This window comes from Fragaria vesca, linkage group LG6, assembly GCF_000184155.1.
Source record: "Fragaria vesca subsp. vesca linkage group LG6, FraVesHawaii_1.0, whole genome shotgun sequence".
NCBI lineage: Eukaryota > Viridiplantae > Streptophyta > Magnoliopsida > Rosales > Rosaceae > Fragaria > Fragaria vesca.
Genome location: NC_020496.1, coordinates 23,891,920 through 23,914,701, shown reverse-complemented (window position 1 = coordinate 23,914,701; position 22,782 = coordinate 23,891,920). Strand labels below are relative to the sequence as shown.

Below are 22,782 nucleotides of genomic sequence, written 5' to 3'. Positions count from 1 at the left end.
TTTCTTGCTTTCTGTCGCGGTTTGATTCGATCCTATCGAATCGGGCATTTTCCTGCGGCGTATTGTACCACCTCCCGCGTTACCTTTTCGGGTAATTACGACGAAACGACGCCGTCTCGGTTGCTTCCTGGAGATTATTTTTATTTTTTTAATTAGTGTGTGGTTTTTGGCATTTCTTGGATGAGCTAACCGTTACGCTTCACACTTGACAGTTACATAGATACATTTGACATGTATATACTGATTAGTAGGATTTTATTTGCGTTTGGTTGGGACGTACTTGAAAACTACCGGCAGAGGACATAAAACGTATAAAAAAATGTAATCTATAACAGTTACATCATTTACCGTCTTTAAAAAATCAAATATACAACACAATTATCATTTTATACGTCAATAAAGTGAAATCATTAGAAAAATCTCCCTTGGTAAAACATAGGGCAGTTATATCAACCTCACTAGTCACTACTCATCATGCATGTGAGAATGGCTTTGGTTTTGGAAATACTATTATTTTTGTCAAAACTTAGGTGCAACTAATTGGGTGGTGAGGGTGAGATGTGTTCACTTTAGGGCTAGCACAGTAACATGTTTGGAAAGCAATCAAAACTGCTTAACAATATGGATCATGGGTTAGGTCAAAATAATCATATTCCATGTTTAAATGGGCAACCAAACAAGACTTTTGTGGCTATCAGTCATCACACACAACCTCACATGAGCCTTATGTATCTGCATTGTCACCTCCATTTGTAAGTCTTAAACGGTGAGAAAGCATTGTACAGTTTTCTGGTTATAGATCAACTTGAATGCAAAGGAACTTGAGCTTCAAATAGGAATTCAGTTACCGGAGGTCCGGAAAGTCGAGAAGATATGCAGAAACAGGAGAGGCAAAGAAACATGTAGGCAAATTGACATCTATCTTCACTCTTTGAATTTTACAAATGTATTGTACATACAAAAGCTCCTACGCCTTTCTATAATGAATGGGACTTGAACCAACCCCACGTAAGTGGATATAACAAATATACCAAGAAAAGAATTACAAAAGGGCCACAACACAAAACTGCAATCGGCCTCAAACCCTAAGAAAACAAGACTTCCAAAACTGTAAAATCATGCACATTGTCACAAAGGGGACATAGCGTTTGCGTGGGTATGCTTCTTGTGCAGCCTTGCTCTCAACTGTCTGATCTTTGCATCCACCCGAGCTGAGAACCCGATCTTGGTTTCTTGTCTTGCTTTAGATGCCTCCCTCTTCCACATGCGTTGATCCTCAACATCTTTCCGGTAGTATTTGATTTCTTGGATGATATGGTGATCCATTGGATTGAAACTTCTTTGGAAGGCTATGTGGACAATGTACGGGAGATTACAAGCAAGTGTAACTAACAGGGTGGCTAACCAGAAGATAGGTGCAGGACCGAGGACTTCAACTAGAATCTGGTAGGCATTTCCAGAAAACGACATCATGCCGTATATCAAGAGAAATAAGTACCACATTGCAATACTGCCCCAAATAAAGCAGTGCTGAATCCATGTAAAGTGACACATAGCCAGAGCAATCTGGCAGTTGACAGCCCATATGATGCCACTGAACATAGTTGTACCCATAGCAGCCATATCAGCAATTTGGCCATTAGATCTGAAGGACTGGTCTTTGAAGGTGATAATGTTGAGGAAGAAGACAATGAGAGAGCAATATACACCATTGCCCATCCACCCCAATATTCTGTACCAGTCGAAAAACAAATTTCGGGCTCCTTGCTGATACAATGCAGGGAACTGCAAAACCAGGAAGTTTTAAATCTCATTGCAGGGATACCATCAAAGTATATAGTTATATACAAATAAGAGTGTTGCTAGAAGGACTAACCTGTAAGCAGACCTCGGAAGAAACATCTTGTTCAAATACTCCAAGTGATATGACAGGCAATGAGGTAAGAATAACATTGAACGATAGCATATACCAGTCATCATATATTGATTGCCCCGAAAATCCAGTGAATGCCTCAAAGTAGAAGAGGGTCAGACCGAATGCTATATTTTTGTAGAAGAAATAGCAGATCTGAAAGCAACAGATTTCCATCAATAAGTTGATGAAGTTCAAAAAAAGAAGACTAGGTAGACACATGCTCTCGTGTTCATAAGCGTGTGCAAGCATACAGCATACAGCATACAGACAAGCACATGCAAGTGGCATTTTAACAAATCTGTGACAATAAAGTACTAAGAAGAGCATACTAATTACCATCTGAGCAATCCTTTTATAGCACCAATGTCCATGGACAACCAAAAGTCTCTCCAAATATCGAAACTGGGCAATAGCAAAGTCACTAGCCATCACAGCCTGCAAGCAATTACCAACTATCATGAGATTCACCATATAAGGAAAAACTGGTTTCTGCTTCCACCACAGATACATTGCTTCCCATTTAGATATGTAATACAAACGTTATCACACGTAAGCTTAAATATGTTATATGAATACAGAGCCAGACCACCCTCCACCCACCCACACACACAGACCATCAGGTAACACTTCTAGCGAAGCACCACATGTCATAGTATCTCTGTTTCCTACGAGTACAACATCTTCGTGTGTCCTTAACTCCTAATATTGTCTTCGTTACATGCACTATTAACTGAACCTAGCCAATGAAAGACGCAAAAAATATAAAAAACAATCTACTTTATGCAACCACTGTTTTATCTTTTCAAACATATATTAGGTTTTTGTCCACATATATCATAAGAGTAAATTATTTTTTCTGGCTCTTGTCCTCCATTCTGTTTTTAAAAGCAATAAGAAATCATGTTACATACTTACATGAGTAAAAGTTTAAAAGAGGTGGGAAATGTAGCATTGCATTAGATGCACTATGAGAAAGTGTCAGAAGTTCCACCAACCTGCATACCTTCGACGCCACTGATTCCAACACCAATGTCAGCTTCTTGAATCATTCCTACATCATTTGCACCATCACCTATTGCTAATGTAGTTTTCCCAGTTCCTTGTCTAACTAACCTTGTTACCTAGTGCCAAATTAAATTGAATACATCAAGACAGCGCACACTGCTATACGTATTGATAAGGATATAATTCATTTGACAATTAACATAAAAATGAGATTTTGGAAGAGAGAGCAACAAAAACTCTTACCAATGCCTTCTGCTTAGGGGAAACACGACAGCATATGACAGATGCACAATCAACAGCTAGTTCCAAGAATAGATGCTTCATATCAGCCTCCAAAGCATAGGTTAAAGTTTTTCCATCAATAATTAATGCAAACGCCGCATGTGGATCTCTTTCCAACTTGATCATTTGTGAGGCGTTTGTAATTTGATTCAAAACGTTGTCTTTCACAGCCTGATCATAAGAGAAAACCAACAAAGACCAACATCATAAAAATCTTCTCCTGAAAAAGAAATTGATGTTCCCTTTTTCACACAAATTTGTACCTCTTTTCCATCTTGTCCCAACGTCTCTAAATTTGCTGTTGATATACAGATCTGCTTCATGCCCTGTCGCAGCAAACTACATGCAAATCTGCAGATAAAAACCACACCCAAAGAGAAAAGAAACAATCATTACACTCTTAATCAGGCAGAGTAGAAATGTCTCCTCATTATTCACAACAGTGTATTCTACTTAAATGGTTAGAGACAAACCCTATGTTGATTGCAGTTTCCATCTTATCCCCTGTCAACACCCAGATCTTGAGACCAGCTTGTGCAAGATTGTCTATGCATTGGGGCACCTAAGAGAATAAAAATGTAACTAAGTTCCTGTAAATCAACAAAAGCAGTTCCTTATTTACTACAGTTTAAAGACGCTCATCTTACCCCTTTTTGCAATTTGTCCTCCACAGCTGTAGCACCAACCATGATCAAGTCTTTTTCCATCTTCTCTGCCACTCGCTCGAGCATCACCTCCCTATCAGCCCCGATAGATGTTTTTGCTTTCTGAAATTCATTGTTCCAAGCATCATACTCGGATTCCTCAAGCTTTCTATAAGCAAGTGCCAACGTACGCAGCCCAGCTTCTCCATATTCATTCAAATGCTTGGTACTAGCTTCCTCATAAATTCTTCCATTCTTGGACAGTCGATCGAAAATGATGCTGTGGATCCAAGAGAATAAGAGAATAAGATTACATAAATAACTTTTTTCTAAAAAATATCAAATAACCATGCTTTCCTCTCCCCCTGTTTGGGATGCTTTGGGGAGGGGGTTGAGAGAGGGGATGAAATATAATAGAGTCCAAAGAAATGTTTGTTACAGCAATTTATTTTAGATAGAATCCATCAATTTAGAGTTGTAAGACTCTCACTGAACAGTACACTATATATTATATATAATTGTGGGAGAGAGGATGAGATAAGCAGAGTCCAAACGTCTTTGTTAGATATTAAAGCCTCTCCCAACTACCTTCTTTCTTTCGTTCTTTCTTTTCTTTTCTTTTTCGCAAAGTTGTCGTACTACTTCTCAACCAGAATACTTATTAATGTATTTAACCAGATGGAAACCCCAAGTAAAACATTCAACACTTAGCAATATAAGAAAGCTGCTTGAATATACCACATTATTTGGCCTGAAAGAAATGACCCTAAGTAAACATTTAACAACATTCAAAACCAATTCCCTAAGGCATCAAAGACCAGATGTGAGCCTAACCTGTCAGCACCTTTGCAGAAAAGTAATAATTGCCCATCTTCGTCACGCACAATTACTGACATACGCTTCCTTTTGCTAGTGAATTCCAATAGATTTAAGATTTTATATTCCCTGTAAATTTTCCAAGAGATGACCAGGTATTAAGACAGAAGAAATTTAATGGATGAGTTCAATAAATTCCTTTGATAACAAAAAAGGCATTCAGATACTCACCTTTCCACTGGTTGTTCTGGATCAGGATACCTTTCGCGGACATACACACTGGATTGATTTCTTTTACAGAACTCAAAACCTAACTCACGGGCTGCAACAAGAAAAGCTCCTTCATCGGGTGACTCTGCTTCATATGTATATTGGCCGGTCTCTTCACTTAGCTCAGGAATTGCAGTATGGCAAACAGCTAATATCCGCAAAAATAATAAGATCACATCACAGGTGGGCTCTTTGATCCAATTTCCATCCATGAGGCGGCTGTCCAAAAAGCTAAACCCCTTTATGGCCGGTTTCGGATCCCTACCATCCTTGGATGTAACAACGGTTTCAAGCTCAATTTCTGATCCTACTTCATTTCCCCATGATGCACCTTGACTTTTCCTGGGAACATTGGCAAGTTCTTCATCATGCTCGTCCTGATCCTCAAGGTCAGTAGCCATCTGTTTTGCTGCTGCAAGTTCAACTTCACTGGAGCGTACACCGTATGCAATGCCAGCAATGCAACACTTAAGAAAGTCCATCTGGTTGCAGGTTAACGTGCCAGTTTTGTCAGAAAGGATCGTGTCTACCTGGCCTAACTCCTCATTCAAATTTGATGTCCGGGCATTAGCAGGAATTCCATGCTCTTCATCATACATGTGTATGTCATTGTTAATGAACCTCGCTTGCAAAACCTTCACAATCTCAATTGAAACATAAAGAGAGATGGGTATTAGATATCCATAAAGGATGAGAGCAGTGACCAGATGGATGAGGCCAGCCACGGCAGGTTTTTTGGGGCTATACATATCTTCTGCATCGTCTGGTCGTAAGTACCATGCCTTTGGCGTATCGCGTTTTGTCTTCACACCAAACCCTATTGAGCTGATCAAGGAGATCACCAAAAGGAGGAAGAAAAGGATGTAGATAATCTTATCCATTTTCTTCTCAATTCCACTCCTTTTTGAGGGGGACTTGGTCGAATTCTGCATGACTTTGCTATCATGACCTGTAAATATCACTACCCCATAGATATAACTAGTATTCCTGAGCTTTGAATCTCTCAGGAGTATCTGACCGGGTTCAAGAGGATAAACCTGCCGGTCATGATCAAGATTACCCACAAAGGAATAGAGATTGGGATTTGGATCTTCACATTGAACTGTTGCTCTGAAGTCCTTGAAAGCTGTGTCATCATCCAAAGGTGAGGTTGCCTCCAAGCATCTCTTGACCTTTAAATTTGTCTCGCCATCTAAGTTCATAGTCTCAACATAGCAGAACCCATCCTCGTAACTTGACGACAATAGAAGCAAATCAGCAGGAAAGAATTGATCCTTTTCCACTTTCACCACATCTCCGACCAAAATCTTATGCCATGGCCTATGTCCAAAAACACCATCTCCTTTATGAACATGTACTTTCCGGAGATTAACCTTCATATCCTGCAAGAACCTATTCCAGTCTTCCACAGCTTCCTTTACCATACTGAGACCAACAACAAAAGCCAAAGGAGCTATCATGCTCCAAGGACCAAATGGAGAAACAGGAGTGAGTGAAAGACCGGCAGCCAAAAGAAAATAGATGTTGGCAACCCGTCTGAACTGCTCAAAGAGTGCCTTGGGAAAGAATGTGATCGGGTTATACTTTGTGGTCGATATGTAATTTGAACGGTATTTGAATGGTTTCTTTTGATGGAGCAGAGGTTGGTTACAATGCACGGTTCTTGAGTACCCAGGACCTTGGATAGGGTGAGGTTCCCCTCCTGCCTCATTGCCCTTTGGCTTTCGCAAGAATGTGTAGAGGTGGCTCCGCCGTAGCCTCGCCCTTATTCTCCCTTTAGCCATTTATCTCCCTTGCAGCCAAAACCCAATTACAATTGCCACACTCCCATCACAGAAAGGATTCAAATCCTCACCCTGGGATTAAGGCAACCCCTCATCTCCAATTTCTCCTTCTAATGCCTAATATATAAAGAAAAACCAAAATCAAACCTAAAGCCAAGACAGACTCCTCCCCATGATAATCTTAGCATATATCACACGCCATATAATTCAGCAAACTTCATGCATTAGAAAATTTAAAGAAAAACCAAATCTCTGAGCTTCTATTCAAATACCTTGCATACTAAGATTTCCAACTTTCCCAATTCCCAACCTTCCAGATTTGACAAATTGAACAGACCAACAAAAAAAAAAACAAACTTCAGGCCAAAACTAACAAATTGTAAAATTACAAGCCACAATCTGCAAGCCTCAACCTCAAAACCCGAATTGGGTTTCCAAATTCTTCCAAAAACCAAAATCCAGAATCCAACTAAAACACCATTCCAGCTCAGAATCAAGCAATGCCCAGCTCAATTCACCAAACCACCCCTCCAGATTTTCTCTCCCCCAAAACCCAAGAAATCCAAAAGAACCAATCTTTACCCAGAAAAACCAAGAAAGCTTCAAAATTTAAACGAAAAAACGCAATGGGTACCTGACATCAGAAGCCCCGGCGCCAATTCCGACGAACCCTGATCAAAATGGGCCAAAGATACAAACTTGGGCAGCTGCAGATCACAAAGTCTAGAGAGAGAAAGAAAAAGAGGAGGGAACAGAAAGAAAAAGGGTAAAAGGGAAAAAGAAAGAATGAGGGACTAGCACACAAAAGCTTCTCTCTCTCCCTCCCCGTCGTGAAGTCCAAAACCAATGCCAGGAATTTCCGGGCCCTCCTTTTCCTATATTTATATTTCAAAATTTTCCCACTGTTAAAAAAATTAAACAAAAAACATTTTATTAACAAAAAACAAAATAATTGGTCTATTTTTCGTTTTGTCAAGGTTTGAGAGCTATGAAACTTCTTAGAAATGTGACCTGTCTTGGTTTGAGCAGCCACCGAAGAAGAACCAGTCTGGGTCTCCATCTCTGCTTCTCAACTTCTTTAAGGTTTTTTAGTTTCAGAGTTGTGGGGCCATTTTGTGTGCTGACGTGGCGAGTCAGAGAGACCGTATTGGTCAACGAGGGTGTGTGTCTCTTCTTTTTTTCTTTTTTGGATTGCTTTTATTACAAGTTACAGATTTTTGAAACTGTTCGACGTATTTTGGGGAAGAAATTATGTTTGAGATTGAATTGAGTATAATTGTTACAGGTTGGTTTGGAACGTTATGTATGGAAGAGGCTGGAGATCTTTCTGCACCCCTGAATTAATCTTCGATTCTATCTTGCTTGGGTTGCATGACTTGCATCCCGATTGTTTTCGGTTTTCGATCTGGTTGGCAAAAGGTGAACAAAAACTAACCTAAGTTTTGGGAAGAGACGATGAACTTGGTGTGGAGAAACACACAATGCAGTGCTCGATGCTTATATGTGTGTGAAGTCCAAAAACTTTTTGTGGATCCCTATCTAATTCTAACATATGAAATGAGATTTATGATGTCTAGATTTATGGTAATAATTGATCATAATGATTGCTTTGGTACAAAACTTGAACATGATATGAGTTGTAATTGTTTAAGATTTTAAATTTTTTTTGAAATTCCATAATGATACTAATACGAAATTTGAATTTTGAAATATATATTATAAGTATCGACATCTATTTGATTTTCTCGTGTTCTCACTCATACTTTTCCAACTTTTAAGTAAATTCAAATAACCATACCGATATTCATAACCATTTCTAAATTCGAAATATTGAGTTTGGTTAGCGTGAAATTTGAGCTATAGGTAGGAATTATAGAACCTGTTTGATTTAGAATTCATGTTGATCAACCAATTAACCGATCACATTGGTAAACATACTACAATAGCTACCCTACTCCTGAGTCCTGACTGTAAAGAAAATCCATTAATAAACTATGTATTTCGGTGATTGGAGCTTAGTTCGAACTAATTCAATAATTTCATTGATTAGTTAATTTTTAGAATGAATTGGTGGTCGCAATGTTCTAAACTAATCAAGGCACAGTGCATGACCCTGCATCATGAAAAGTTGAAAACAAAGTGAAAATCAAACTGCCTCGCCATGTTGGTCTCTATCTAGGTTGTCCCAAATGGAATGAGCTTACGCTAATCATTTCTTTCATTTTATAATTAATCGTAGGCAAATTTAAATGGCCAGGTTCTGTTTGGGCAGGTTGTGCCCGACTGAATGGTACGAAATAATATGGAACATGATCTGCTTGCCGTATTACAGAAAACAAGTATTGATATTTTGGATTAGTCACAGATAGGAGATTAGGAGGTGACTAGATTAGTAGTTTAGGACCAATTAATATTAATATTAGCATAATTAAATAGATCATATTTCTTTGACCGCCATCTGGGATATTTATATGGGTTTGCCATGTTCTTTTCAACTATTTGTATCCATAACTACCCACTAATATCCATCACATCATTGTTCTGAATCAATCAACATGTTATTCATTCTAATTTGTATTATATTTCATATAGGACGTACATATAAATACAAAACTGTCAAAACACTTGAAAATCAAACTTCTTGATACATTGTTTTCAAAAACAAAACAAAACACAAAAACTTGATACATTTTTTCGTGAAGAAAACTAGGGAATGGGCAATAGTGTATTTGAAAGCGAACCTATGTTTATTTCAAAAACTTCAGATGACTCCTTTGATCTTTCATTTGAACCCGGGTTTGGTCATTTTGTATCATGGTCATTTTGTATCATGGTTACATCTCATCTTGGTCACATCTCATCTTGGTCACTTCTAAACCAATCTTTGTTTTTTTTAGAAGATCAAAGATAGAATTGCATTCAAACGCAATTCAGATATAAATATAAGTACGGGAGAGTCAAAAATGACAATCCACAACCTAATGTGAAATACAAGAAACAAAAAGGACTCACAACTAACTAGTTACGATACTTGTACTTTTCACGAAAATGCATTATAACAAAAAACGGAAGAAGCGGAACATGGTTTTCACTTCTCCTCCATAAACCTAATCTAAAACCTGTTTGGTAGACATAACATAAACACGGGTGACCTCGTTAACATCTTGTATGAATAAAACTTAGTGGGAAAAAACTATGCACTAAGGAAAGGGTACCGCCAACAAGGATCATCAAAAAGCACAACCCTTGTTACTAAATAAGGTTGATTAGTTGAATGAGTCCCTCAAAGATTAACTAAGTTGATTAATCAAACACCCAAGTGACCCAACTTAAATATATAGATACTGTCGGTTGAATATTCACATTAGGTTCAAAAAGAGTTTGGCAACGGGTCACATACACTTGATGTGTATAATTAGGTCCCTAGCATTATATAATTAGCTAGGGTTCATGGGCTCCATACCATTCATCAACATCGATTAGCAGATAAAGTATGAAACTAGGTTTTTTTTTTTTTGAAATAAAAGTATGAAACTAGTTTGAATCAAAGCTCTACCTACAAAAATATCTGAACTAAATATCTTAACATACGTTAGCATTGCTTGTAGATTCTAATTCTATCCAAGGAGGAGTGATATTCACTTCCCTCATGATGTGACATGTTTGCTTTAGAGCAATTCCAACCAAGGTCATATTTTGTAACAATTTAATCAATGTACTAGAGATACATGACTAATTTATCGATATTACACTAAATTCCACGCAAACAATTTTAAAGAGAGTAATAAAGCTGCTCATAGTATGCAAGAACTGCCCTTTCCTGCCCGTTTTAACTTACTGGTGAAAATTGGTACTTGCCTGGTTAGCGCCTATATATTGTTATGAACGATTTGAGTTTGTGAGTGTGGTACTCTTCCCCAGTTTGTCTGGGTTTAACGAGGCCATAAAAAACTCCTAGATGTAATTTGCAAAGCAGTAGTTGTTACCTTGTACATTGGATTATTTAGTTGGTCATAAAACAAAACAACGAAGAAAACGCTAATCACATTTTAGGAGCATTCCTCAATTGGTCATAAAACCAACACTAGTCTCCAATACTAAAACATTATCTTTGTCAATCTGCTGCATCTAACAACTCAAAAATATCAATTCTTTAGGCACTAGGAAACGATACCAAAATCAGTGAAGTGCAACTTGAACAGACACTCTTCTTTGTCAACTAGTAACGTTAGAGGTCTAGAGGAGATTAATCAAGTGTAGAAGGGGCAATATATGTCTGTTTTCTTCTTTCTGCTTGCTTGCTAGTTGGTGCAGAATGATTTCATTTTTCTTTTTTGGAATTATACCTACTAGAAAACTTGCAAGTTGCTGCTGGATATTATTGACGAAGCTAGATTATATAAAATGCTCAGTTCTGAGTTTTTGACTCTCTAATGATGCTTGACCTTCTAGAGGAAAAATAGTCCAGAGTACATCTAATTATACGAGACTGACTTTGATCGCATGTATTACTACGCGTTCTTGATTTATATTTAAATATACTCTAAACATTTAGAAAACTGTAGTTTTGACAGGCCGTGAGTTTGAATCTTCTGATAATATTTAGTTTGCACTTGCAGGGTGGTACTGTATTTGTTTTTTCTAGACTATGAAGGCTGATTATGTGATTAAATTAGGTTAAGTAGAAGACTAGTTGGTGTGTAGACTGATTGCAATTTTGGAACGATATCAAGCTGCTGGGTATTATTGACTCGTTAAGACCAAGCAATGGTTTCTAGAGGAATATATGATACAGTACAAATTGAGCTAGTTTGGATCCTAGTAGTCCTCTGTTAACTATGACAGACTGACCTTCCTCCCAAGTGTGGATCCTTGTGACAGTGAAATTTTAGAGAAGGAAAGTTGTTTATAGTCTTAAGTCTTAACTAGCAAGGATAGCGAACTACGCCACATTCTTAGAAAACTACTTACGGTATGTGTCATGAGTCATGACCAACATGAGCATCATATAATGTACAATTGGTTTGTGGTTGTGAAATCAGGCCTATCCTAATACATAATTTTGGTTATGTTTCTATCTCTATGTGCAAAATTAGGCAATGAACAAACAGATTGAAGGGGCAGGTCTCGTCTTACGGTTGCGGGGATGGGTTCTCGTTTACATTGTAGCTGCAACAATGGGGAGATTTGACCAAGACTAAACGCCATTTTGTACATTGCGAGAGGAGAAGGTGAGCAAGAACATGTCATAGCGTGCATCACTCTTATGCATCCCATGTTGTGATCATCTGATCATATTCGGAGTGACTTTTCCTAATTAGATCAGGAAGCTCAAGATGTGGACAAAACAAAAAACAAAACTTAAACTTTGCCAGGGAAACTAGCATACCTGAACCATGTGGGGGTAGAGCCGTAGAGGTGGAGGAAGGGGCAAAAGGAACCATTGCCTTCATAGCAAAGAAGGATTTCCTGTTTAATCAAACCCCAACAAGGACATGGCAGCAAAGGGAAGTTTTTAGGCGAGGCGGGAATAGAGCCTTCACATTTTCAGCAGGCCAATGAGCCAGCAGTTTGCTTTGTTTCAATTCAGTAATAAAGAACCTAATTTTCAGACCAACAACTTTTCGTTTTCTGAGATGAAGCAAGATGAATCAAAAGCGACTACTATTGAAGCTCACAAAAAGAATAATGGTATAAGAGCACATAACAAGCTCATAGCATATGATCCAGCTGATCCAATGAGATCTACAACATGAATTAAGAGAGCACGACCTTGTCAACATCAAAACAATTTCATCAATAACACCAAAAAGTAGGCCAGCTAATTCACTGTTTTGATACACAAATCATTTGAGAAGGGTTCTGGTTAGATGTTCCCTTGCTGTAGCCCATGCTTGTGTAATAGTCTGCAATGTTTGAAAATGAGGAGAAGGATTAGATTAATAGCCTAGCTGTGGTTTGTATACCAGTTCGTAAAGTTAGGGTGTTAGTGGGGTTACTGCCGCTTGTAGATCTGAAGTTAATTGTACATCAAGATTTCATGATATTAGATAGCAAGTTATAAACAAATTAGGGCCTGTTTGGGAGTGCTTTGGCAGGACACACTTTTGGTCAACCCACACTTCTGTATGGAAGGACACAAGTGCTAGAAGTGCATTAATCAAGTGCTTCCTGCAATGCACTAGAAGCACTTTGGGAGGAAGCACAGTTGATGCACTTAAACAGCCGAGAAAATACTTCCAGCTATTTCTGCTAAATGGTGCCACAAGCACTTTTGAGCATCTGAAAGTGCTTTTAACACTACCTTGCCTTTAATCTATTTGGTTTCAACTATAGGCCCATCAAACAGAAAGTTTGTACCTGCTCAGACAATGGTGCATCAGCATCCATGGTATGAGTTGCCACCTTTCCTGCGATAACAGTTGGATCTGTTTCAAGTATCATCCTGCAATACAAGTTAACTGCATGAGATGTATAATCATATACTTGTTGACAGAACTAAGATCAATAACAAACCAAGCCCACTTCATCTATGTGACTTTGCATACTCATCACTGGAAGAGTGTGCAAACTTAAGAGTGAATATATAAGAAAATATTGCATACCCTCCATCCACAATCTCATCAAAGCATAGAAGTATGAGATCCAGGTTCTCTAATGCCTCCCTTTTGTCGACATTGTTCCTGCAAATATGACAGGTATGATTATATATATATATATATATATAAAGCAAAAGGTCCAAAAATAAATAATCATCCAAAGAAAAAAGAGCAAAAGTTAAAACCAACTCTACCTCAAGAGAAGGGCTACTGCATCAAAGAAACCCTGAAGTACAGTGGCTAAAATGAGTTCATTTTCATCGTCACCTCCAGTCACAAAGAAGTGAAGGTCCTGCATAAACTTGTATATAACAACGTTGCTGTCGAACATCATGATCTCCGCTGCATAAGATACACAACAGTAAATCAAAAAAGTCTGCAAATATGGCGATATCGATAAAAGATATAGAAAAAAAGAACATGCACTGTATTCACTTCAATAATACCACTGATGCATACCTTCTATCCTTGCATTTGTCTTTAGAGTCTTAGTAAACACAGATTTTTCAAAAGCTAGCTTTGCACCATTGGTTGGCCAATCATCTGTGTAATACTTGACAGCCACACGCTTCCCCTCAGAGTCTAGAAGAAGAATGTTCTTCACAGACGGGCACGAATCCTATATAAAATACAATAAAATAAAACCGGATCAGAACACTACGCGTAAAGATCACTCCAAATCCTACACGCAATCACCCTAATGGATCCATTCAACACACATAATAAGCTCCATTGAAATGGCATCAGGCTTCTATCCAACAACTCAGTCCAAATTCATACACAAATGCAGCATTTACACATTGTATAGATCTTTACCATTTGGGAATCCCTGGATCTTAAATTCTGACTGCACAATATTCACAAACTCATAAGCATAATTTCCAGAATTGCACACATCAGTGATGACTTCAGGTATCGTTATCACAAGCCCTTTTGTGTAAAATTCACAAAGATCTGAAATTTGGGGAAGCACAGAACCGCACGCAGAGGAACAAATCTAAAATTAAAACGGCGTCGTTTTGCTCCTAAGCAAAGAAAGCTGAAAGATCTATGTGAACTCTACGGATCTTGTGAAACAATTACTCGCTAGGAATCAGAGACGAGTCGTAGAGAGAAAGAATTGGAATCGCAGAAATGAGAGAGAGAGAGAGAGAGAGAGAGAGAGAGAGAGATACTTACACGATAGCCGGAGAGACTCCCCATTTGATGACGACGACGACGAGACCTGAGAGAGAGAGAGATTAAGCTTACAGATTTTTGCTCAGCGTTTCAGGGTTGAGAAGATGTGCCTTATTCTTTCGTGGGGGACGAAGATATGGGTAGTTTAGTCAATTTGTTTAAACTTTCTCGTGCTCAGAACGATGTCGTTTTGATGTTGAAATTTTGCAATTTTCCTTTCTTTTTTTTTGAAGCTTAAACTCAGGAAATGAACAGATTCTTGATGGTACGTACAAGCTACTGCCAAGTCAGTCATGTTCACCTGATCAGTAACTGACTAAGTGATTTATGGTCAATCACTATTAGATCTACATCTAAGAGTTGAGAACAAAACAACTTTACTTAAAAATAATTCTCTTCACCGTTAAATTTGTATCCAAGGATGATTGACCATAAATCTCTTGGTCAGTAACTGACCAGGTGAACATTACTAATTACCAAGTACCAACTGTACCTCATAGTCCCGAATAGTAGAGGCACATGTATTCTTTACCCTCTCCTATTTTCCTTGTAACAAAGTCTTAAAATAGACGAAAATCCAAAAAAAAGAAGAAGAGATTAATGTGATCAAGATGAAGAAACTAACAAGATATTCTTAGAGGTCAATTTGGTGTTAGCATGGTTTTACCAATATGTGTAATTGGAGTTGTTTTACAGTTGGAAATTCGACGGGTGGTGTGTTAACTGTGTTGTTGTTTAGCTGCAAATCCAACAGGTGGTATGTTAATTGTCTTTTGGGAACACAGTAAATTAAGATTGATCTTAATCCATATCAATAATCCAAGTTGTGGGATAAAAAATGGTTTTAGGTACACAAAGTTTGCCAAATGTGTACCACAAGGAATTAGACCGAGCAATTGTTGGTATTGTTCTAGTGTGAGTTTCATGGATGCAGAATATGAGGGTGGTGGTAGCAACTCCAACAAAGGGAAGACTTGAAAATTGAAATTGCTGTCACATTGCACATTTGCTAACAAGCGAAGATGATACCCAATAAAATGATAATAAATAAAGCATTCCTAAAGTCAACTGGAACCTTGATTTTGTACAATGATACGATCACTTTTACAACATAGAATATATAATTAAGGAGCCGAAATGGCTGGAATCAAATTTGTCTAAGGGCTGTAGAAAGAAGGGCCACACTTGCATTTCCAACCCTCTGGCTCATAATTTGCATACTGAACCCTGAAATGGTTTAGCTTCTTGGTATTAGTAGGCACTTGAATAGCTTCACATGGAGTGCATCCATAACACTTGTTCTCACAGCTTGGAGGGCTTGACCCTATTTTGCTTCCCCCTCTGAAATTTGCGATTTCGTTCATCTTTGCCTCTCCACCGGTTGAGTTTGCCAATTCCTAATTTGATAGAAGAACAATGTTAATTACAGTAGTACACACACTAAGATAAACAGACACTCCTACACAGGGAAAAAGAGAGGGACCTGTTCCAAGGTAACTTGTGAAGACTGATGTGGATTCTGTCCTGAGCCTGTCAAGCATTGAGAATGCAAGTTAGATGAGAAAGTGTGGAGCTTGTCCAAAAAGAATTAGAGAGGATGGAAATCCACATTGGCAAGATTAGAGAAGAAAATTGGTTTGAACTGGAAAAGGGTGTCAATTCTGAGATAGATGTAGAAAAGTTGCTAGTATTTGATGAAAAAAGCCAACAGAAACTTTTGATTGGCAAGCAATTCTGGGAGAAGGGATCCTCTAGCAGTCCATATTCTTAGAAAAACCAAACAAAGCTTGTATTTGTTTTCGTTTTTCATAAAAAAGGAAGAAAGAAAGAGACATGGTTAGGATTAGCGTAAGGTATATTACTGATACAGGTATACTCTGATCTGCATAAAGTTGCTCTACCTGGTATAGAAAAGCATTTGACTTTGAAATGTATACTCCAAATGTAAGGAAACAAAATACTGAATCTTTCCACTTAGATAATTTGCAAGAAGACACAGTCAGTAGAGGAAAATAAAGAAGCTCAATTTTATGCTTATGATTGAGAAGGGCATCTTCATTTTAAAAAAAAAGGGGGAAATCAAGTAAGTACCTGCTTCATGAACATCAAGACCATTACTTGGAGGAAAAAGTCTGCTTGTTGCAGAAACCCAACTCATGATTTGAAGAGCTATAACAAACCAATAACTTATTCCCTTCATTTCTTCAAACCCAAAATGAATGTGGTGATTATTGAGGCTGTTAGAAAGGAACAGACAGAAAGAGATTGAATCACTCAGAGCACTTGAGTTCAAGCTTGATTGCAGCTGGGATTCTATATATAACAAGGGTGGAAAGGCCTAGAATACTAAAATATTCCCCAAAAGCTAGAGATAGTCCCAGAACCTCAAAAAATTCTTGGTTTTCTCTCTTAGTCTGTGCATCTTTGCATTTGGTACAGAGATTTTGCTTCACAAGCAAGTGATTCTGAGGTTTCTTGTTGCAAGCTTCTGCCTCATTTGACAACTCACCTCAAAGGACCCTTATGCCTGAGGAAGATCTCTCTGTCTCCTTCCCCTCTTTCTCAAATCAAATAAATCCAAGAGAGTGGTACTAAAGGTGAGCTGGTCCTAACCCAAAATAACAGCTCCTCTTTTGGGGTCTGCAAAAAATTGGTGTACCCCAAGTTAATCTCTGCACTCAGAAGCAATCTTAGCCTTTTTGTCATAGCTTGCACAGCTATTTTTTTTTCCTCTATATTCCAATATATCCATTGCCTTAAAAGGAATTATGTAATTTTGATTCAGTTGTCAGTAGCAAAAGCCTTTATATAAAAAAGCAGGAAGCATCAATGACATCTAGTACAGATCAGAAAATTGAATGAGTTAGTTAAACAGAGTAAATAGAAGACTAAACGGGTCAATTTTTTTTTTTTTTACAGTCTTACAAGTTGGTAGGTGGGGAACACCCAGCATAGTGTACCTCCTTGAATCTGGACCCTCAATTTTTTCTGGGTTACAATGGCAGAGTCTAACATTTGGACCTCAAGCAGATTGGCATTTAAGAATCTGGGTAGCCTTGATGATCTTGAAAGGTACTACTGGTTGATCACATTGATTAGTAGCATATTCTGCTCAGTACTATTACACCTACACATTACTAACATCATCTTTGTTTTGTTGTTTTACTCACTTAAGCATTAAATCTGCAGAAGCATTTTCTTTTGTACAGCTGTAACAGAAGGCACTATTACTATGGTTTTCTCTCATGGTGCTTTAAGTGCATTTTCAAAAAGAAAGCACTGGTTTATATCTGTTGAAGTGCTTCTGCTTAATTGTGTTTTAACAGTAAGCACTTATGATACAGAGTATAAATGGTCAAATGCTCTCTGTGAAAGCACTTGATAGTGTTTTTCTTTAAGAATGCAATGCAAATACTTCTATGGCTCAGAACAACACTCATCTATTTTTACCAGATGTTGCCAAACATGGTAGTAATATTTTGAAAGTGTTTTTACTGTTCTAGAAGTAATACAACGCTAACCTCCTCTAACATTTTGAGGATTGTGCTTTTTGAAAAAGTAAGTCTAATATAAGCAACCTTCGTTTCACCAATCAGCACACTCCTCCCTCTAGCTGGGTTTCTGTAGCAATATAGGCACTAGTCTACCGTAAGCAACCTTGGGTGTGGATTTGTTTCCAATAGTTTGCCTAAAATGGATAAATTGGCTGGATTAGGGACGTCATAAACAGATAATAGCTTAAACATTTTACAAATGTGCATAAAAAGCAAGACTTGCTTTCCCTTTTTCTGTTCCAGATAAAAAGGTACACTTGTAGGCATAGCACAATGCACAGGTCAACTTCAAATACACATATACATGGATTTACATACTGGTAACTTCACTATTGCCTACTGAGGAGTGTACAGTGTACACTTTCTCTTCCACCTGAAACTACAGACCAGCAGAGAGAGTTGAAGAAGGCAACCATTCATTCATTATTGTCCTTTAAAGAATATGAACCAGCTGGAGCACACCAGGATATAAAATTTCCCACAAAAAAAGAAAAAAGAAAAAGAAAAAAAAGGCCAGGCTTTTATTTATTTCTTGATATGAAAACAGGTGATGACCTGATGTTCATTTCCAGACCTCCCTGTTGAACACCACTTTTATCATGTAAGACTCAATGTGGTGGCAAGTCTATATTCAAAGGAAAGCCAGAGTTTATGTGTACATAAACAATGAAGAAACCAAATAGACATTAATGTGTCACTTCCAACATGAACAATGCTTCTGAAGACACAAAGGCTTAAACTCCTATGAGCCCTATCCAATGAGGATGGCTTCTCAAGTGAAGTATATGAACAAGAATAAGACATAGTTTCTCAGCAGACAGGAGATTAAGTACAATTTTCTATGTTAGTCTTAACGTCTTATTGTTGATGAGGAGGTTTAAGTTCAACTATTTACTATTCGATTGAAATTCATGAAGAAGAATTTAGTAAAAAATGAAACTCATCAAGAAGCATGCAGTAGAAAAGAATGATAATCACTGTATTATATGATTCAACTCCCAATAGTCCAATACCATAAAAGATTTCAGATTTGTCAGTGAAGAAAAGAAACACTATACAAAATTACAAATATTGCTATTTTCTCTTTTACTTTTTAAATATCAAAACAACCTACTAGATTTGTAAGGAGGTCAAGATCCCAGTGAGAGAAAGTTTAGCAGACACTAATGAGCACACCAAAAGAAATGTTCAACATCATACATTCCAACCGGTGAAGTACTGAGTGTAAAACCTTTGGTAATCCACAATTCCTAGTTCCACCCACCTGACCCCCTATGATTTCTGTATCAAAAACCCCGTAAAATCCAGGGCAATCCACTTGTGGATTCATATTAAGAAAAAAAAAGGAGAAGATCATTCCATATTTCAACAATACAACAATATCATTTATGACATGAGTTCATCAAGTGAGTTTCCAAGGCTAGGACATCGTTGTAATTGACTCAATTTTTACAAGATAACAAGAATAAACCTAAAAAGATTGGAAACAGTGTGATAAAACAGGAATGGGATGTGATTCTAGAGCAATCGAAAGCGGATTGTGGTCAAACTAGAATGGTCTTGGAGCTATTTGGTGTCTACATCTTGACAGTGTTGTTAGTTAGGCTACGCTTGAGTTTTTGATCATGATAAGAAATGATGGACATATTTGAGCAATCATGAAACATTTTCATTCAAACGGTATCTGCAAACTACAACAACCATGCCCCATATTATGTAAATAGCTAGAATTCAACAAACATTCCAATCAACCAAGTTGTATAAAGGTCGAACATACAATATTAACTTCTGATTCAACAATAGTGGCATACAACCGACGCTTAACCAACAACCAACCTCTCTCACTTAGAAGAAGAGTCATGACTATCAGAATCTTTGTGAGGATGAATTACGGCCTCCACAACAGCTTCGACTTCTTCCTTGATCCTTTCAAACACACTTGGTCCTTTCACTACATCAATTGGGGTGTTCTCATCAATGTCATCACTCGTTCCATGCGTTTCTTTGTCATGACGTGGTGATTTCTCAGCGTGATGTCCTGGTGATTATCAATGTGCCATATCAAAAACATATACATATAAACAGACAGCTACAACCGAATAAATCCTCCCTTACATAAATACGCAATCTTTACACAAAACCCATCATCAAGATTACATTTTTCTCTGGAATATTAACGGATCAATCTCAGAATATGAACTCTAAAACAGCAAAAGCAACCCAGAAAGAAGATAACAAAAATAGATGATCCCCACAAAGATATATAGTACCTGAAACAGAGTCTTTGAGCTCTGGCTTTCCTTCCGCCATTGGAGTTTCTGTGAGAATTTATGTGGGTCTTGAATCTCTGTGATAAGAATTTCTCTTCTTCTAGCAAGTTTTCACGGTTGTGATGCACCCACGTGTGGACCCACAAAGTTAATTAACATTGGGCTTGCGGAATTGGGCTTAGGGACAAATTCTCATTGACAACTGTATATATTGACCACTCCTGTCGACCTCCTAATTCATTGAGGCATTTCAATATGTGGAGAAGCAGATCATGCCCAGGCGTTCGGTTATCAAAGTTTTCCTGTTGAATGGATGTACTATTCTGAAGAGAAGTGAGGTGTACCCTACTGTTTCAGCATCAACTATCTGAGGTTAGAGGAACCAAAGGATGAGGATTTTCCTAATCAAGGTTAGTTTTCAAGGTGCTTAAAACTGAAATTCGTTTCTGTTTGATACATAAATCAACAGGGTAGTTGTTGCTCCCCAGATATTCCATTTCAACTAATAAACTACCACCGTAAACATAATATCAATCCGACATAAAAACAAACAAGCTAGGACATCAGATGCATTTCCATTTTCGGGGGGTGTATTGTATATGGAATTAGTGGAAGTTTTAAAGAAGTTTATGGAATTTGAAAGTCTAGGTGTATTCAATATAGACTTTTAAAAATCAATCAAAGTCTGGGTGTATTCAACTTGATTTTAAAAAATCATTATGAATTCCACCAAAGTTCAGGGGTATTCAATTAAGACTTTTTAAAATGAATAGAAGTTCAGATGTATTCAAAATATCATTCATACTTATGGAATTAATAACTCATGGATAATTGTGGATTTTGTAGTGTAAATTACACACACCAAACTCCAATATTTTTCCATCCACTAGAGCAAAGATTTGGAAAAGTCTATGACAGACTTTCTCTTTACATGTGAATAAGTTGATCCTATGATACTTTACATGTGAATAAGTTGATCCTATGATACATCATCTTTTTTTTTCTTTTTTCTTTTTTATAATATTTTGTGCTATCAACGTTCTATTCTACCTATTCTTTTCAATGGTTTTTGAATGTTAACATTTTGTTGTCTTTCAATTGTAATGCTTGGAACCCTCGATAACCTAAATATTATCTACTAACTCTTGATATTAGAACCACATGATCATGTATTATTATATTTGCGTACATGAATTAAACTTGTGAATATCTAATGTCCCACTTTAGAACATGTGTTTTTGGTTTACGTACAAGTAGGCGTGTTGTTAAATTAATATAATCTTTTTCGTTACCTATGTTTATGTATTTCAATCAAATATTACAACTATATGTATCGAAATTAGATAGATGAGCACTAAACTTATAATCGGTGTTATTATGTGTTTGTTATTACATATTTATTTATTTTTCTTTCCTGTAACTCTGTAAGTATTGAGAAATCTATAGAAGTCATTCATATGAAATCTGTAGATTTCAGAAATCAGTGAAAGTCTGTGATTAAAAATCGATGGTTTTAAGAAATCAGTGAAAGTCTATGAACTTTTCAAAGAGTCTGTAGACTTTTTAAAAAGTCAGTTGATTAAAATAAGTTTGTATGAATCCAAATACAATACACCCCCCTTCATTTCTCAATCATTACTGTAATGTTCTTACTGTATGAGCACAACTCTTTTCTTGGGAGAAATATGAGCACAACTTGGCCAAAAACAATTAGCAATATAAATGGCACACCCTAATCCAGTATAAATGTTACAGATCTTATGGATCAACAATATAGTATGGCACACTCTTAATTCTTAAAGACAACCGTGGCATTTGAGCTTTCGGAAGGATCTAATGGTATCGAACTAGCCAGGTATATTCTTGAGCATGCTCAGAATTTGGAGAAGATGATCATTGTTCACTTGCAACAGCAAAACAACATTCTGATGTTGAGAGGTTTTTAAGTGAAAGCAAGATGATTTCAAAAGCCACACTTGTCTTTGAGAGTGTATAATGGAATAATTAAGTAGCAACCACTACCTTGTGAAAGCAAGACAACTGAGCATGCTCGAACTAGCAATGTATTACATTCCGGATTCCGGAAGAACTCCGTAAGATGAATGACAAATGGAAGGTGTAGCAACTTCCAGTATCCCAGATTTGGGTGATTCATCAATTTCCCGACTCAGAGTAGACATATTCGGAGTAAACATCGGCGTCATCATCAGCAGCAGAAGCTACTGAGCCATATTCGGTAAAGAGATATATACTCTCAACCTTACACAGAACTGACAGAAGTAACAAGCACATTGTGCATCGAAAGTCAGTACGTGAAATTTCTCATCATCACAGAAGCATATCCCGCTGAATATTGTGAATACCAAAGAATATCAAAAGCGGCATCTTATTATCCTCACGAACAGCAAATAAACTATCAACTATCCAAGGACAGCTTCGATCGCTTATTACAACTGGATTTGAA

At 37.4% G+C, this 22,782-nt stretch overlaps 4 protein-coding genes and 1 non-coding gene across 5 annotated transcripts in view; all 5 read right to left on the bottom strand.

Annotated features, from left to right (window-relative positions):
- Positions 1 to 902: 902 nt before the first annotated feature.
- LOC101312556 (putative phospholipid-transporting ATPase 4-like) lies at positions 903 to 7,556 on the bottom strand. Its single transcript, XM_004303610.1, has 11 exons — positions 7,351 to 7,556; positions 4,894 to 6,833; positions 4,681 to 4,791; positions 3,850 to 4,126; positions 3,676 to 3,764; positions 3,466 to 3,553; positions 3,164 to 3,373; positions 2,911 to 3,036; positions 2,252 to 2,350; positions 1,877 to 2,068; positions 903 to 1,785 (listed from the first exon to the last, which is right to left on the bottom strand). Exons 2-11 carry the CDS (start codon positions 6,714 to 6,716, stop codon positions 1,129 to 1,131), a joined length of 3,672 nt encoding a protein of 1,223 aa, XP_004303658.1. The 5' UTR covers positions 6,717 to 6,833; positions 7,351 to 7,556; the 3' UTR covers positions 903 to 1,128.
- A 4,268-nt stretch (positions 7,557 to 11,824) lies between these two features.
- On the bottom strand, positions 11,825 to 14,622 carry LOC101312269 (coatomer subunit zeta-2-like). Its single transcript, XM_004303609.1, has 7 exons — positions 14,495 to 14,622; positions 13,775 to 13,934; positions 13,510 to 13,657; positions 13,322 to 13,399; positions 13,077 to 13,161; positions 12,106 to 12,622; positions 11,825 to 12,004 (listed from the first exon to the last, which is right to left on the bottom strand). Exons 1-6 carry the CDS (start codon positions 14,516 to 14,518, stop codon positions 12,563 to 12,565), a joined length of 555 nt encoding a protein of 184 aa, XP_004303657.1. The 5' UTR covers positions 14,519 to 14,622; the 3' UTR covers positions 11,825 to 12,004; positions 12,106 to 12,562.
- An 855-nt stretch (positions 14,623 to 15,477) lies between these two features.
- Positions 15,478 to 17,096, bottom strand: LOC101311689 (EPIDERMAL PATTERNING FACTOR-like protein 1-like). Its single transcript, XM_004303608.1, has 3 exons — positions 16,586 to 17,096; positions 15,978 to 16,024; positions 15,478 to 15,891 (listed from the first exon to the last, which is right to left on the bottom strand). Exons 1-3 carry the CDS (start codon positions 16,692 to 16,694, stop codon positions 15,652 to 15,654), a joined length of 396 nt encoding a protein of 131 aa, XP_004303656.1. The 5' UTR covers positions 16,695 to 17,096; the 3' UTR covers positions 15,478 to 15,651.
- Positions 17,097 to 19,680: 2,584 nt separating this feature from the next.
- LOC101311981 lies at positions 19,681 to 20,389 on the bottom strand. The gene is made up of 2 exons (XR_184988.1): positions 20,319 to 20,389; positions 19,681 to 20,086 (listed from the first exon to the last, which is right to left on the bottom strand). It is a non-coding gene; the product is annotated as an uncharacterized LOC101311981 (transcript).
- Positions 20,390 to 22,472: 2,083 nt separating this feature from the next.
- LOC101301416 (putative F-box/LRR-repeat protein At3g58880-like) overlaps positions 22,473 to 22,782 on the bottom strand; it is a 2,412-nt gene continuing 2,102 nt past the window's right edge. Inside the window, exon 4 of the mRNA XM_004305678.1 lies at positions 22,473 to 22,588. Within this exon, the coding sequence (XP_004305726.1) occupies positions 22,473 to 22,588 (116 nt within the window). The remainder of the gene's footprint in view (positions 22,589 to 22,782) is intronic.